General features: G+C 47.1%; 1 protein-coding gene across 27 annotated transcripts in view; it reads right to left on the bottom strand.

Moving 5' to 3' along the window:
* TCF7L2 (transcription factor 7 like 2) overlaps positions 1 to 17,280 on the bottom strand; it is a 198,775-nt gene extending 181,495 nt beyond the window's left edge. For 16 of the 27 annotated variants that reach the window (XM_039237592.1, XM_039237585.1, XM_039237590.1 and 13 more), the window contains exons 1-4: positions 17,012 to 17,280; positions 16,679 to 16,745; positions 16,345 to 16,469; positions 4,228 to 4,296 (exon numbers count right to left, since the gene is read on the bottom strand). In XM_039237592.1, the coding sequence (XP_039093523.1) occupies positions 4,228 to 4,296; positions 16,345 to 16,469; positions 16,679 to 16,745; positions 17,012 to 17,200 (450 nt within the window). In that variant the 5' untranslated portion in view covers positions 17,201 to 17,280. The remainder of the gene's footprint in view (positions 1 to 4,227; positions 4,297 to 16,344; positions 16,470 to 16,678; positions 16,746 to 17,011) is intronic. The other 11 variants (XM_039237591.1, XM_039237598.1, XM_039237601.1 and 8 more) reach the window with 1 other exon arrangement.

The following is a 17,280-nucleotide window of genomic DNA, read 5'->3' as shown; positions in this document are numbered from 1 at the left end:
GCTCAGATGGGAACTCGCAAGCCTGAGGACAGGAGGCAAAGTAACACCCACTGCAAAGTCTCCACCGCTCAGCTGTGTAAACAAATAAAATGGTCCGCTTCTTCTGGAGCCTCTCCTGGTTGTCTTTGCACACACACACACAAGCATGTACGTGCACACACACACACCACTTCACATCTTAAAAGAAAAACAACCAAGAAAGGTCTACACAGTTTGTTTTCGCTGTGTGTGGAGTTATTTTTTCCTCAATCACCTCCGACTTGGTGTTAAAACATCAACCTTTGGCCAAAATACTCTTAAAACAAAGGCTTAATTGGTTCTGAAGTAGCCCTTCTGAAAACCAAGGGAAATCTCTTCTGTGGGTCTTGACCTTGACTACAACACTGCTCTTGGGGCTGGAATAATGAGTGGGGGAGTCCAGGAAGTGCTGTCTTGAGGGAGGCAACAGGGATGCCTACGCATTCATCCACAGTCACCTACAGGGCGTCCCTCTGGAAGGCACCTGCGGCGCGTGGGCGCACCTCCGCATCCAGCCTACAAACTCTTCCCAGGTTAAGGGAGACAGTGGGAGGAGTTCCTAGGAACTGGGGCCAAAAGCGAAACGCCTTTTTGAAGGCAAACTGGACTCTGACCACACCTAGCTCATTTACTGCTCCCCTAAGTATCACTCACACACCTACAACCACTGAGCCAGCGCACTTCAGGGCCAACGCTTGAAATCCAGTATTCGCTCTCAAAAAATCAACGCAAAGCTAAATACACATATTACCCTGTGTCTCTCGAAGGCCACTCTTGGAAATGAAGAACAGAAACGGACACACATATTCCTCCAAAAGATGCAGGTGAGAATGTTACTAGGACCTTATTCATAGCAGCAGAAAACTGGAGGCAATCCAAAACTCCAATAACACAGAAAGGATGTGCACAATATGTCATAGTCTTGCAGAGAATACTAATGGCAATAAAAAAGAGCAGACTGTTGCCACACACAGTAACAGGAATAAAATTCAGATATAAAACTTGAGTGGGGACAGACATGAGACAACTCATTCTTTACGATCCCATTCCTATGAAGCTAAAAAAAAAAAAAAAAAAACAAGCAAACCTAACACACGGCAATAGAGAAAACTATTCCAAGTGAGAACTGGTGGCGGGGGAGGGGAATGGGTAAGGGCTTTCAGGGTGAGGGTTGGAAGCCAGATGCCTGGGAAGTGAGAGGCACAGGCAAGACCAAGACCTCTTGGGGGGTTGCTAACATTCTCTCATGGGCCAATAAACTACAGTCTGTGGGCCAAATCCAGCCACTGTCGGTTTTTATAAATAAAGTTTTATTGGGACAAGGCCACATCAGTTCCTTTAGGTATTATTTCTAGCTTCTTTTGCACCCCAATGGCAGAGCTGAGTAGCTGCCACAGAGATTACACAGCCTGCGAAGACTAAAATATTTACTATTTAGCCCTTTACAGAAAGAGTGTTCCAACTCCATTCTATGTCTTGGTCAGGGTGATGGTTTTGTGGACATTCACATGCATAAAAGCTGGCCCCCCTCTCCACTACAGACAAATTGATATCATACTTCAATAAAACTTTTTAAAAGTCAGTAGAGCTAAACAACTACGTCTTTCTTTAAAAAGGCCTGTTAATTGTCATTCCCATTATACATGTGTTAACCGCGTAGGGAGAATGTGGCCACTTGTGTGACTCTGGTCTTCCCAACACCGAGATGAGCTGAGAGGTCATCAAAAGCAGGGAAGATCCCAACACAGCAATTGATACCGCGTCCAAACTTTTTCACAAGAACATGACATGGCCAGAGAATCAGTTGGAGGCCATTCACATAAACGGTAAACTTGGCCAGGTCCTGAGATTACAGGAGGGCTAGGAAGCGAAAGGGTATGGACCTCATGGCTTGCAAGGTGTCACACTCCTTGAGGTTATTTTGGGATACAGCTTGCAAAAGCAACAAGTTCAGCTTATACTGAAATACAGTATTTATTAAGGTGAAGCAGTTTTACATTCCCAAGGAAAGAAACTTCCACCCCAACAATCACATTGTGTTGAAGCCTCACGCTAGAGAATGCCGCAAAGGGAAAATGTCGGCCGTACTGCCCCCCAGAGCAGCACTGTCCTCATCTCTATCCCCGACACCACACGCACTGGGAATAATTTTATTGTGTCTGAGGTTTCCCCTGGTCTCCCTTTGCCTCTTTTGTTTTTGTTTTTGTTTTTTGCTATTTCTCCTTTGATGATCAAACTAAAATTACAGCTAGATGCCATTTGGCTTGGCCTCATCCCAGTCTAGCAGAGATCGGGGGAGAATGAACTCTGAAAGCATGCCGGTGCTGGGCCTCTAATAGAATGTCTCTCTGTTTGCCCACATGGGCATCAAGCCTTAGCAAACAGAAGCAGGGGAAAACAATGCTACCTGTTCATGGAGGAATAGTAATGGTTTCAGTCCTCCGAACAATGAGGTCTGTAATTTACTCCATCTTCCTCCTGAGAAAGAGCTTCACATGGCCTGCACCGTGCCAGGTGGTTTGGAGAAAGACGAACTGCTCGGTCTCACAAGGGACGCTTCAGCAACGGGTGTAAAGACACAACAGCTGGTCTGGTCTCGGCTGGTCTCCCAGTGACATGGCCCCAGCCAGCCTTTCCACACCGAGATAGGGATCACTATGCAATTCAACCTCACCAATTCCCACACCCCGGGCAATGGGATTTTCCAGCACCCCACCAGATGCAGGAGGCCTCAGGACGTTTGTCTGTTCCTCCATCCATTCATCAAGACCTAGGGTTTGGGCTTGTTCCCTATCCTGGCCCTTGAGTCTAAACCAGTTTAGGGGGGCAAGACTCACTATGCCACGCATCAAAAGGCAGAGAGGGATCCACCAGGGAGCAGGACAGCAAGAACAGGTGCAGCATCTAGCTAGAGACATCAATCTGGAAAGTACTTGGGGATGGAGGAGGGTAAAACCAAGGTTGTGCCTTCCCCCTAAAGGTTGCAGAGAGATCAGCAGCGCAGGAGTTTACAGCTAGAGTACACAAAATATTTTTCGTTTTTAAAGTAAGTTGCTGCTGCCCTGAAACAAGCACCAAAACATTAGGGATCCATCAGATAAAAATGTCTGCGGGACCATACTTTTCACTGGTGGCAGATTTCCCAGTTGAGCTGGGGCACATGGCTGTCTGAAAGTCAGATTTGAAACAGGAGAGTTGCAAAGATGCGCTATGGCTGTAGCCTGGTGAGACCACACACAGACACACAACTTATCTGCAAGGGAGGCAACAGAAGGATGCAATGGAACAACACAAATCATTTAACCAACCGACCATCGCCACAACAGGTTTCAGAAGCCTCTCTTGAAGGGGTTAAACCAGAACGCTCCAGAAGTTTTGGTACCATTAGTTACACCGTGAGTAACATCTATCCTGGCAGAGCCAGGCAAAGGCAGACAGACGAAAATCATATTAGTCTGCTCTCCCTCCACCACTGCACTCTGCTGGCATCAGTTCAGCTCCGAGTCTATATTAGTCTGTGATTTGTTTAGCCTTTGGATTGAAGAGAATGGAAGTACTACGTGAGCAGGAAACAGGACACTCATCAGAAGCTGGGATCTGTCACCTCTCCCTCCCAGCACTTTTAATGACATATATCAACAGGTCCAAGAGAAATCAACATTTCAGGACAATCAGGTCAAAAGTGATATTCTTAGCACCACTTAACATTTGGATCCACCGGAAACAACTCTGGCGGTCAGTAGTCTCCTCTCCCTCCCCCGTCCCCACCATTCCTTCCAAATCTGCCATCTCATTTTACTCCCAATTGAAGATTCTTCCCTAAGCCAAGTACAATAGCCAGGCTGGGGTCTGTGTGCCCATTATGCCTGATCAAGAAACTAAACAAAAATCACAGGCTCCTCTTTCTTTCCATAGTCTTTAAATCATCTTGGCAGCATTTCTACTCATGTTTCTTTGCTTCCCACCTCCCCGAGTGAATCAACTACCACCAGCACCATCATCACCGTCACCACCATCACCACCATCATCACCACCACCATCATCGTCACCATCAGCAGCAGCACCACCATCATCCCCATCATCATCATCATCATCATCATCATCATCATCATCATCATCATCTAGATTGGGGGAAGGGGGCAGAGAATAAAAGACACAAGAGACCTACATATTGACAATTCAAGCTTCAGGATCTCTTGCATTTCCTACCTGAATTGCAATCTGGTGTTCAATCGTTTTGTACGCAGAGTAATGTGTGCTCCCGGACTGAAAATGGAGCTGTAGAAAGAAACCAAATCAAAGCGTTCTGCTTATGTCACAAACTACAAGAAAACATCTTAAGCAGTTTATGAATAGCAGACAAACCTTCCTAGATTGAACTGCAGCCTTGGCATTCAATCGAGACCTGTGTATTTTTATTTGTTGCTATGGATAAGATAATCATAATAATCTTGTTTTGTTTTTTTTTTAAAAAAAGGCATCTATTCAATAAGCAAAGAGGGAGGGGGGAGGGGGCCAAGAGTGAGAATCAATGACATGAAAAGGAAAAGACAGATGCCCATTAAAACATAAAGGAAGCCAGTGTGCTGGGCAGGATGCCGCAGAAAAATTAACTGTGTGCTGCAAAAAGTCATGAGAATTGCGACACGTAGGCGTGAGGACAGGCAGTGAGTGAGAAAGGGGTCTGAGAAGCCACAACACTGCAACAGGTACCAGACCCCCACCGTTTGGACAACTGGGCCCTTGCTCCTAAATGCAGTTCTATTTTGGGGAAAACAAGTGTGTCAGGCAGAATTCAGGGGCCACCGATGCCTTATACATTCCTCTGCGATGACTAAGCTATCTGTCCCAGAACATCTCTATAGCCTGCACTCTAGGAATCCACACTTCCCCATAGAGGGAGCCAACCATTGCCAAAGAGCCACCAAGTTTTCTAAGGACGGCCTGTTCGCTGGCCCCTGGGTGAGCGTTCGTCCCTGGCTCCCTCACACTCTCGGCGACGGGGCAGGGGGTGAGTGAGGAAGTCTCTCTCAGGCCACTCCCTCTGCAGCCCTATAGAGCCCCCGGCAAAGTGGGTGTCCCCAAACAGAAAGGAATATGGAGATTCCTCACCAAATTTCTCTTTTTCCCAAATAAGGCTTGTTACTAGTGGGATCCTTCCGACTGGGAAAACAAACACCATCTGATTTATTTTATCAACAATACACCCATCACTAAGGGATCTCAGCAATACCTGGAAATGCATTTTAGTTGGCAAGGTATGAACAAACGAGGAGGCATGAGACAGTCCCATGCTCATTCCTCTCGCAGCAAAAGGCAGCAGTGGCTTGCGATTCCAAACCACTGCTATTACTGCTACTATGCTACTCCTGTTACCAGAACGCTTCTGGAGTACTAGCACAAAGTGTAACCTAGCTTGCCAGTGAGTTTTAGATCCACTGATTTTGTCCACACAGTTCAGGACTGTTCAGAATCAGTCCACCCAGGTTAGTAGGAGGGGAAAAAAAAAAAAAGACAGAAAGGAATGAAAAATAAAAAAAGAAATTCACAGAAGAACTTTTGAACCAAAACCACACAGAAGTGAGCAAATTTTAAAAATAGTCTAAATTTATACTGCTCCTGAGATAAGGCTGTAAGTCCCCATCTTAGTATCCAATGGGCTCTGAGGTCATTTTAACTGCTCCAAAGAAACAATCAAAATCACTGCCCATATATGTTAGTAGACTGCTTGCCCCAAAACGTAATATTCATCGAGGTTAAAAGGGGCCACAATAGAGCGGAGGCCAGGAATGAGTATGTATGTATTCCTTTACCTGCCCAAGCAGTGCGATGTGCCACACTCCCTAAAACAACTAAAGGCGAACACTGAGCCACTGACCCTATGCCACAGCCCCGCCCCCCCTACTCTGAAACAGTTCATCTAAGTGAATTGCAGGAAAAGAAAGATGAATTTGCACCCTTTGCGCCCCACCCATGCCCTTCCTGTGAAAACTGCCAGTCAGTAAACGGAGATTTGCTCTAATTCCTGTGACAATTCCGCATCATCTTAAAACAACTTTTGGGCTAGGGACAGCTTTCTCTGCGAAGGTGGAATTCTTGGCTGTAGAGCAGCTCTAGTCTGAGAGATGGAGGGGGTGGGGTTCTGCTTCTAAGTCCAGAGGCAACAGTAACACCCATCCCCCTTTTCCGTGGGGTTTTATTCTCCTCTTTTCCAACTGCCTGATTCAGAGCTTAATGGAAACTTGTCCAAGCTTTTCTTCCCACAAAGCCTGTGGAGCCCTAGGCAATCTGAGCTCCGGGTAACCACAGGAATCTCAGATTGTCAATTAAAACTGAATGGACACCTGATAACTAAGTATATGTCGTGGAAACAGAATTTCATATATTCACGGGCTTGTGAATAAATTAATGAAACTGTGGCTAATCCAAATTCAATTTTCACTTGTCCGGTTACATTCTTAATCCTTGAGTCCAATCACCACGCAAACAACACAATCCCAGAGAGAACGCGGCAATTAAAACAGTAAAAATACAACTGCAAGGTCCTTAGGAATCTAGTGGTTCAAAGTTAATTTCTCACGTACACACACACACACACACACACACACACACACACACACAACCATTTTAACACCCCCAAGCAATGTAACTTCCCTCCTCAGGTGTCCAGAGGAACCCGGACCAGCTCATAAATACGCACAGCAAAGCCTCCAATCAGATCTTTGATCCCAGCCAGTAGCCACTGCGTTGGAGAGATCACCAGCTAAACCCCCCCCCACACACACACCCCACAATGACACAGACTTGCAGTTTGCTTGCTGCTCCTTTGGGTTTCCACCCCCTCTTCTACCAAATGCTGTTTTCTTAAACATAACACTTTAAACTGCTTTTTGCTTCCTCGTAAGACACAAAGATGCCTTGTTCCGTAGGGTCTGGCTTTTTAAGACAAAGACAAAATACAAGGACCCAATAAAAACTTGGCTTTCTAGACTGGAACAAGAATTTATTTATCTCTCTGTAAAAATATATCTATATATCTACTAAGGAAGGAGAGTACAAGACGTGGTGGCCTTCTCTGTTTCGAAAAAGAAGAGGGGAGGTTCAGAGATCCGGCACAAGGCAGCTGTCTAAGGCCCATCTGAGTTTAGGAAGCTCTACCCCTGGGGCTGCCCTGCTTGAGGTCACCTACAGCACTCTACAGTGTCACTTCCTCCGCCAACAGGTGCAGCTGTTACACCTTGGCCATGAAATGCATCCTCAACATGGTGCCTCCCTGGGGTACCCTGGGGCTTCACCAAATGAGAACTCCAGGGCACCTTTCATTTAATTCCTTCCCATGAAACTCTCAACAAAATAAACCTTCCCTTCCTGTGTGCTTGTTTACAATGGCCAAGCCCACCCCACTATTCTAACACCCCCAGATGATCTGGCCCTCACTTGCCCAGAGGAAGAACCATAAAGAGGGGGCTGGGCTCAGCACAGGCTTGCACAATTCCCCCGCAATTAAAACACCAACAATTTACAATTAACTGCTTCCCTTATTATTATCATATCTTGATGGCTCTTGTTTTATTTCTAATCACTACCACTGGCCCTTAATTTGCTGTTTCAGATACAAGGCATCAGACACGAGAGAAAAGGGAAAACCACTTTTTCATCCACAGAGACCTCCTCCCCAAAGGTGATGCAAATGAAGTCAAACCCTGTGTCAGTTTCTCCCACACTAAGCGAACTTCCCATGTTCAGAAGATTAATTTCTTATACCTATTCATTCCACTAAATTGGGAAGAGATGGAGCGTATGCTTTAGTCCGGTCTTATGAATCACCTGGCTGTCTCTTTGACTGAAACAAACAAACAAAAATCCAAACGAGGGCCATTCCCTAAAAAGTTTTGGTTTGGGGGACTTGGGGTCCACTTTCTACCCTGTAGCTACTACCAAGAGCCACCTGAAGTTTAATTTCATTTGTCATTAACTTAAAAGACAGAATATTTTTGTTGTTAGTAGACCTAAGGCTTTTTCTTCCGTCATCAGGCACTGCTCAGGACAGAGGCAGCATCTCTATGCTGCAAACCTCTTATCTTACATTTAATGGGAAATACACTTCGGACCAGGACTCTGGGCTACTGCCTGCCTATTTTAAAAGTGCCAAGGGGGCCTCTACCCTCCACAGGGAAGGCCAAAGCAGCACTGACTGGGAGGTGCGCAGGTTTAAACATCCCTCCCCAGATCTAGGCACCGAACATTTGTACCATCCTAAAAACAACAACTTAACAAAGGCAACCCCTTTTCACTTCCTGGCATTCTGCTTCAGAAATTCTGCCGCAGCAAAGGGCATGCCTTCAGACTCAAGAACAATCTCTCCTACTGTCTCGATGTTCCATCCAATGTCTATTTACCCTCATTAATTTTTCTTTTCTTTTCCTCAACCTGAAACCATCAGCTATGAGTCAGAGAATGATCATTAACTTTTACAGCTTCCATACACATCCACCTACTCACATTTGGGGAAAGAAGACTTGCAACATTGCCTGAGACCAAAATCCTCCATGAAAGAAAGGGGAGGGGAAAAAAATCACTTCAAGAAAGTTATAGCTGTAGGTATATGGGGGGGGGGGGTACATTCATTGTTTTCCACTGGGTGCTGCAATCTGGTGCAAAAAAAAAAAATGAACTTGGTTACGGTGATAGGCATTTCTGGGTTGATTTTTGAAGAAAAACGAGATGATTTTCTTTAAACATCAAAACATAATTAAAGTTCTTAAACAGTGCGGGGGGGGTGGGGGGAGGGGGACATGAAGTGAATCAAGTTGCCTGCTCTCGTACAAAACACATTTCTAGCATATAAAAACACGTGGGCTAAGGGGCTCCTAACAGCATTTTTCATTAAAAGTTGCTACATTAACACTCTTAAAATGATGCCTTATCATTACTCCACTTAGCAGTCACAGCTCTGCAACTCCTAATGAATTAATTTGCATTAATGTGGGTTTCCTGTGTCCTTCCCTGGGTATGCCATTGTGATTTGGGCTTAATAAAACTGACAGGACAGTAACATAGTGCCTTTTATTTCACTTTTCCAAAACAAACCAACCCACCCGAAGACCCACACAAATCCTCTCGGGTTTTTTTTTTTTTAAAGCATTTTGCTAATATATTTAGTACATCATAATTGGCCCAGCACACAGGAACCTAGTTATCTTCTCAGTAAATATTTATAGCGTCATTCTTTCCCATTCATTCTGCGTTTTCTTGGAGAATCTCACTGTAGCCTACATCTGCAATTCATTGACTTTACAATTTACCACATGTTGGGATGGGAGAGGTCCTAGCTCCATTTGAATCACTACACAAATATGCAAGTGATTTATCGGTTTCAAACTGAAGGCTGCAAGAGGACTCCACTTTCCCTGAACATTACTTCTTCTGGCAGACCATGAACAATTACAGTTCGTACTAATTAAGCTCTGTAAATGTGCTGTGCCCTGCTAATGCCTACCAGGCCTCAAATTTATTTTCATGATGCCAAACTTTAGCGAGCAATTTTAACTCCTTCGGAGCTGATCCCACTAATAATAGCTATTCCTGCCCCTATAAACAGAACTGTTTGGGACTACTTCATAGCAAAAGAGAAAGAAAAAAGAAGAAAGAAAAGAATAAAATATAACGGGCTGAATTACCAGCCCGAAATCAGATGTGCCTAAGGAAGAAAAACCTATCCTGGGAAAACCGAAGAACACCAGGCTGATAACCCGTTCATAGATCCCACAGCCCCATCTTTGTAATGAGCTGTTAAGGGATTCATATCTGTCCCTGAGGGCTAGTAAGTTTCTGCATTCCATTGATTAGAAAATAAAACCTTTCAGTCTTTAAGTTTGGGTTGGATGGAGGGAAGGATCCCACCAGAAATGACGGAGCCATCAGCCCTCTCCCCCCTCCAACAACACACACACCTTATCCACACACCTCAGGATCCCACCGCCTCCCTTTGCCATGAGGTTCCTTTGTAACACACACACCAGAAGAGCCCACTTTTTAAAAAAATCAAAATTAACATCAGGATAATTGGCCTTCTCTCTCTCATCAGGCTCTCGACACAGAATGTCCCCTAGACCCTCACACAAATAACTGATATGAAACATATCTGTTGCTGGATAGAGCATTTTAGGTGAGGAGTGGATTGAAACCACTCTATGCTGAGCAAAGGAATAGTTTTTAACAGCACCTCCCCATGGCACTCCCACCTCTCACAAGAGACTTCCAATCCCCATTTTCAATCAAGCCATTCCCCCAAGCCCAAATTTTTGTCCCATCTTTTTCTATTCTTTCCAATCTTTCTTAATCAAGCATTTATGCTGCCTCCCTGGCTACCTTTCTATGTTTCCATCCCCAGATAACAGTGCACTTTTACCAAACGAGTGGCCTTCTCCATCCCCAATGTAAACCTGGAATTTTTTTCCCCTCATCCATTAAATGCCTTTAATCAACTCTCCTCACTCACCTAACTTTTTTTTTTTAAACCCTCACATTAACTAGTGCACTCTACAGTGTGTGTATTTTCCCTTCCAACTCAGTGGAACATCATATAAATTAAAGAGCAGTCTCTCGTATCAGGTTTCTTTAAGTATTCTGGGAAATATGCACAATATAGGCAACACAGTCCGAAAGGAGAAGAGGAGAAGAGAAGAGAAAAGAAAGAAAAAGAAAAAAGGAAAGGAAAGAAAGGAAAAAGGAGAAACCAGAATGAGAAAGATGCAAACAGCTACAGCAACTTTGCTTTTGAAAAAGGCGTTTGTGCAGAGCCCCCACTGAATTTCCATCCCTGAAAGTGCTCTTTATAAATGTGTATAACAATAGCCTGGAGGAAAAGTACAAGTCAGCTGCCAGAGGAGAGGGGGTCTGTCTCAGTAAGCTCAGATTGGAGAGGTGGGGGCCACAGGACGAGGGGAGGGCAGCATTTGAGATGGGCTTCCCCCCACCGCACCCCCCATCTCATTGCTTATAATTAGTGAGAGAAATCTGAGCTACTGCCAATGTCTGCGGACCTCGAATATTATAAGGCCAACGTGGCGTCAAATATCTTAACATTCATAAGTGTTATGGGCTGTAAATAAAGCCTGTGGATTTATGACCCGGTGGCGCTTGCCAGCAAAGGACTGGGGCACATTTCTTTCAGCAGACCTGTCGAGGTGCAAGTTTGCCTTTGGTTGTAAAATTAACCATTTCCTTCACAAATGTGCTCAATTATAACTCAGGGTTGAAGATTTACTTAACACGGCTGCCAATATTCCCTCGCAGAAGAAACTCAGACGCCCACGTCACATCCCCCCTCAAAAATAAAAGCCTCGAGAATCTGATTCGCTCCCCCCCCCTTCCCAAACTTCTGAAATGTGTCACCTTAGAACAGTTATAAATGCGGTCAAAGATATTATCTAATTCCACTTACCAAAACTAAAAAGCTTACACCTACTTCCTTGGAAAGTGCTTATTTATTTGGCAACTCCACGGTTTAAAAAAAAAAAAAAAAAAAAAAAGAAAGGGAGTAAATCACTCTCTGCCTGCAGTCTCGTCCCTTCCCCCAATATAATGTCATCTACTTCCTGTGTAGGAGAGAGCCTCTGCTAAATCCAGGTTGTCTCATACTTAACTGCCAATAAACCAACTTCCACATAACTTCCAGACAGCTGGGGAAAAGGTCCTCGGAGTTTTAGTCATGGTCCAGAAACACGCGTCCACACAAAAATTTGCAGCTGTCCTTTCTCTACAGTGCATTTTTAATGTGATTCGGGGGCCCCTGTTGTGAAACATCTGACAAAATGTAAAATCCTCTTAGATACCTTCCAGTTTGCCCACTGTGCATGTGTAAGAGAAGTTGCACCCGGATTTCTCCACCGAGGAAAAAAACCTAGGCACTTTTTGCATGCACCCAGGTCCACCTCGTGGGGTGTGAGGAGGCACTGAAACCCTGCAAAACCTTCTACTGTAAGACTGGAGAGCCCAGCCCCCGGTGCAACTAGTAAAATGCTAGTTTTCGAAAGCAAATATTTTCTTAATGGCGTGCAGATCTGCGCTTATCCCGCGCTGCTAACAGAAGACCATTCTGGATCGGCCAGCCCCCGGAAACCTTCCTGTTAACTTTTTCACAGCTTGCTAAGAAACAGAAAGCTGACCAGCTTCCAGCAGGGACTTTAAATGAAATCCGTATCAGTAAAATTAAAATCAGGGTGGGAAACTCCTAGCAAGAACCGGGCTTGTTTGCTTCCAAATCTTTTCTCCATCAGATAGGGGGCATCAGTAAAAGCCACTTCCCTTAAGCAGTCCAAAGTTTCCACAAACATTTCTTCCAGATAAGCACCGCAGGCCCCCAACTGCCTAATAGCTCATTTCTGGGGGTTCAGAAAGCTTTAGTTTCAACAGACTGCGAAGCGCTGGCATATTAAATTTATAATCATTAAAATATGACTTATGGGGTGAATGTTGAGCCCGTAATCCATACTGCAGACATTAAACCCCAACCTATAAAGATTAGCACAGAATTAATACTGTTGCGTGGAGATTGGGATCTAAACATGTTCGCCATAAATATTTCTGAAGGAGATGAAAAACAATTAGCATAAATACCAAAGAAGGGCAAGAACACCTGTTCTTTTTCAGGGCGATAAGCATTTTATTGTTCTCTATTTAAAATGTAATGACCTGTGTAATTACAGTAATATTACATTGTTATGTAGGGGCTTGGAATGTCACACTTTGAAAAGTGTTGTCAAAACAATCAGGGGTGAAGGTGGGGGGTGGTAAGACAACCAGGGAAAGGACCACCATTAACCCTTCACACTCTAAGGTCTAAATCTTTTGTATTAGGAAGGATTATGTTGTTTGAGCGAGGGAAAAAGATCCATTTTTCACAAGCCAGAAAGAGAAGTTGTTTGCCCGGCTAAAGAAAACCCCCAATGAATAGGCCCCTCTTGGTTTCTTTTAAATGCTGGGATTCCAAGTTCAAAAGTGAATTCAAGATGCTGCTTATTTATTTGTTCAACCTAGTAGCAAGTAGCTCAGTTAAAAAGCAACTAACTTCCGGATAAAAGACAATGCGAGAGCTCTCATAATCGGGTCTTAAAAAGAAATCTCAAACTTAACGCGAATTCCGACCATCCCGGTCCCATTTCTCAGCTTGGCAAAAAGGAAAAAGAAACAGGGCACTACTTTTTCCTATCAACTTCTATATGGTAACAGTATTCTTCTCTCCAGCATTCAACTGCCACCAGAATTCTTTACATTTGCTATTCTATCACTTCCCATCTCCTTAACCAGACTTCTCTCCTTAATGTATTTTTGTATTCAGATCTGTCTTCTTAAAAGCCATTCCTATTACTGTATCAAAGACTAAATTAATGTTACGCAGAAATCTATGTCGTTTTCAAATAAAATTATTACTATTGAGCTTTATGGCGTCTTCAGCAATTAAAGCATTATTCCTGTGATAATGTATTATTCATCATAGCTGACTGAATGATACTCCTTAATTCTTTACATTCTCAAATAGAAAACCGGAAATCAGGGATCCAAAGAGTTTGCTTTTTAAAGGATGCAGCTGCTTACAGGTAGGCTAATAAGGAACAAAAACTGTAGCAAAATCACCACCACCACCAAGGAGGGTCGGGAAAAGAAAAAAAGCATACAGCTAATTTTCTTTACACCTTGCCCTCAAAAACACACTCTATGAAGCACTAAGAATTTCAGACGAGCATGAAAAGACCCCTATCTTGCCTATAGATGCCTTCGGCAGCTGTATCAAATCTGGAATTGCAAGCTGGCCCTCTGATCGAAGACGTCAGGAGTGGCACACAACAGCCAGCCTGCGGTCCTCATTTCTACTGCTCTGCTTACTGGCCTAAATAAATAACTTTAATTTTGGAGCACATAATCTAACCCAGGTAACAGATAAGGAGGAAGGGGCAGGATGCACAAAGATGTCTCTTGGTGTTTGACATGCAAATCTGAACACTGCCTACTGAGTTCAGAAATGTCCTCTCCCACTCAATCTGATGTCACAGCACAAGGCCACCCGCTACGTCCACAATTAAAAGAACGACAGCGGTCTATTCCTATAATGCCCACAAAGGGGACCGATGGTTGGGAGCCTTCCTTTTCGCACTGGGAAATCGTTTATTTGCCTTGAACAATCTCGCTGTCTCCTGATTACAGCACAACACCACTGCTCAAGTTTTAGGCGGCAGTATGGCAAGATTGCCCGCGGTCAGACTGGGAGTTTGAGAAGAGTCAAGAAGGCCAAGAAGCCCGCCATCAAAGCTCAATATTCAGATGGCCTTTCTGATGGCTAAGTGGATTTTTAAATAAGACCGGAGAGGTGTTCCATCGTAGGGGGAGGGGAGTAAGAAATTCTCAGGGTTACTTTGGAATGTTGCTTGGTCGGGTTGGTTAGTGCACAAACCCTGTTTCTGAGCCGAATGCTCCCGGTTTAGGATGCCCACAAGCTCCCAAGAAAAATACAACGTAACCGGGCTGTGCTTCCCCCCGCCCCCCCCCCCCCCAGCTGCAACCCCACAGCCCGGCCCCTGCAGCCTGAAAGAGCTGGCCCTGGAGGAGGTCGGGCTGAAACGCTCTACCAGCTTCCCAAGCTCGCAGAAGCCTGGGTGCAGGGGGGGGGGGGTAATTATTTCTCTTTCCTAGCCATAAAAAGTGACCGGTCTAGCATGCCTGTGCCCTTTTTGCCAGGGCCCAAAAAAACAAGTAAAACCTGATAGTTAATATTTTAATGCTTAAAAACACTTGTAGATCGGATCGACTCCCGTCCGGCAAGCCCTCGGCCTTAGCACCGAATCCACGGCTGCTGAACACTGGGTACATTAATTCAAATTGTTATCTCGAGTTACCGAAAATACATATATACACAGTGTGTGTAAATAAGGGGTAGGGGGCCCACACCAGAAAAGAAGCAAAATGACAATCGCGGGAAACCCGGCACAAACGTCTAAAGGTTGCGTCTAGAGACCAGCAATCCAGGCTATTTTAGAGGAGGGGGGATTGGGGGCGGGGGGAAGGGGTTCAGGATGAGGGCAGGGAGCAGAGGCCGGTCGGGGAAGAGGATGAGACTTATTAACAAATGTCAAGGGGGCGCGGAACGCACGCTGCGGAAAGCACCCGCAGAGCCTGGCACCCGGTGCCGCCCTGGGGTCCCCAAAGTTGGGTGGCCGGCGAGAAGCAGCCCAGTCCCTTGAAGGATAGGTGCCCTTGGCCTCCCGCACTCCCTACACACCGCTGGGCCCGCAAACCCTGGTCTCTGATCCTCCCCCAGGGCCCACTGAGGGCCTTCTCGGAAGCTGGCGAACGCAGACCAACTATAAACCCCCAGGCACCAAAATTCCCTAGAAATACATCGAGTCCGCTCAGAGGAGGCCATCCCGGCTGCACACAAACCAAGAACACGGTCACAGGGGCCTCCGCACTCGGCGCGGCCCGGGAGAGCCCGCAGCCGACGCGCGGGGCAGCCGAGCCCGCCTCACCGCGCCCAGGGCGCTCGGGGCCCTGCGGGGTTGCCAAAGAAAAGCAAGCCCAGAGCCCCCGAGTTTGCAGTGGGACCAGCCTAGAAGGGGTGGCCTTCCAGCAGAAAAGGGGGACGGGGGCTGAGAGCCAGCGATCACCACTAGGAAGCTAAATAATACATAACCAGCAGAAAGAGAAAGCCGAGGCGCTTCTCCCCGGCCCCGGGCTCCGCGCGCTCGCTACTTCTCCAGCCCAACGCCTGCAGGAAAATCCACTCTCTACCCCGCGCGTCGGGCGCAGCCCAGCCACTCGGGCGCCGGCAGCGGCAGCCAAGGAGTTAACCGGGGAAAACCCAAGACGCCACAGAAGAGGGAAGGAAGAGAGAGGGAGAGAGAGCGAAGAGAAAAGAGCCACACAGTCATCTTCCCAGGGTAAAGAAACAAACACCACCACCACGGGGGAGGGGGGGAATCAGAGCGCAAAAAAAAAAAAAAGTTCTTCAGTTTCCCGCCCCCCCCCAAACAAAACCCTGCTTGGAAAGAAAGGTCTCCCCAACATCACGAGGCAGCAAACTGAAAGCAAGAACATGGCGAAGTGCAAACAAATCCAGTCCACAAAAGGCAGAAAAGTTTGGAGAGTTTCGGGCTGCCTGGGCCGCGAGCGGGGGAGGGGAGGCGGGGAGGGGAGGAGGCGGGGAGGGGGGGCGGGGAGGGAGGGAGAGAGGGAGGGGAGGGAAGAGGAGGGAGGGGGCAGGGCAGGGGCCGCATGCGGGGCCGGGCGGGCGGCGGGCAGCGGGCGGGGGCCGGGCGCGGAGGCACTTACGGTTCGGGCGGTGGGCGAGAGCGATCCGTTGGGGAGGTAGGGGCTCGTCAGGTCGGGGATCATGATGAAGGGGTAGCCGGGATACGGTGGCCCCTTAAAGAGCCCTCCATCTTGCCTCTTGGCCGCTAACATGGCGGGGCGGCGAGGGGACGGCGGCGGCCGCGCCGAGCGGGAGAGAGCGAGGAGAAACTTTTTAGAAAGTGCCCCAAGTAGCCGGGCGCCCCGGCAGGGCCGGCGCGCGGCCGGGCCGAGCGGGGCGCGGGGCCGGGGCGCGCGGGGCGGCGGGCCCGGGGGGCGGCTGCGGGCGGCTGCGGGGCGCGCGGGGCGTACTCACCTTCTTCCAAACTTTCCCGGGATTTATCTCGGAAACTTTCGGAGCGAGGCGGAGGCCGTCTTTCCGCCTTCCCGGAGGGGTGGAGGTGGGGAGGGCGAGGGGCAAACGCCACGCAGAGGGGGGGAGAAGGGGGAGAGAAAGGATCAGCGAGGTGGGGGGGTTTGGGGGGGGAGAGAAAACAGGGTTACAAGTTTCTGCAATGGTGGCACCGCGCGCACACGCCGCCCGCCCGGCCCCGCGGCGCCCCCGGCCCCGATTCCTCCCGTCTCGGCACCGTTTGCCAAGCCCAGGAAATAGACTCAAGACCCCAGCAGCCCGAGGGGCTTTTCCTACCTCGGAATCGGAGGAGCTGTTTTGATTCGTTTCTGATTCATTGACTAGAGACGATTTGACATCAGCTAAATCCCTCTCTGCCGAGGAGTTTTCGGAGCTCTTCTCCTCCTGCTCGCCCTCGTCTTTGAAGGAAATCAGTTCGTCGTTGGCGCCTAGGTCATCTCCTCCACCGCCGTTCAGCTGCGGCATTTTTTTCACCCACCAGCAGCAATTTTGGAAGAAAAATGAAGGAGGAAGAAAAGCAAAAAAAAAAAAAAAAACCCCAAAAA

This window comes from Hyaena hyaena, unplaced genomic scaffold (genome assembly GCF_003009895.1).
Source record: "Hyaena hyaena isolate Hyena2069 unplaced genomic scaffold, ASM300989v1 scaffold_128, whole genome shotgun sequence".
In the NCBI taxonomy this organism is placed as follows: domain Eukaryota; kingdom Metazoa; phylum Chordata; class Mammalia; order Carnivora; family Hyaenidae; genus Hyaena; species Hyaena hyaena.
The sequence above is the reverse complement of the archived record's forward strand: the minus strand, read 5'-3'. Positions and strand labels throughout refer to the sequence as shown.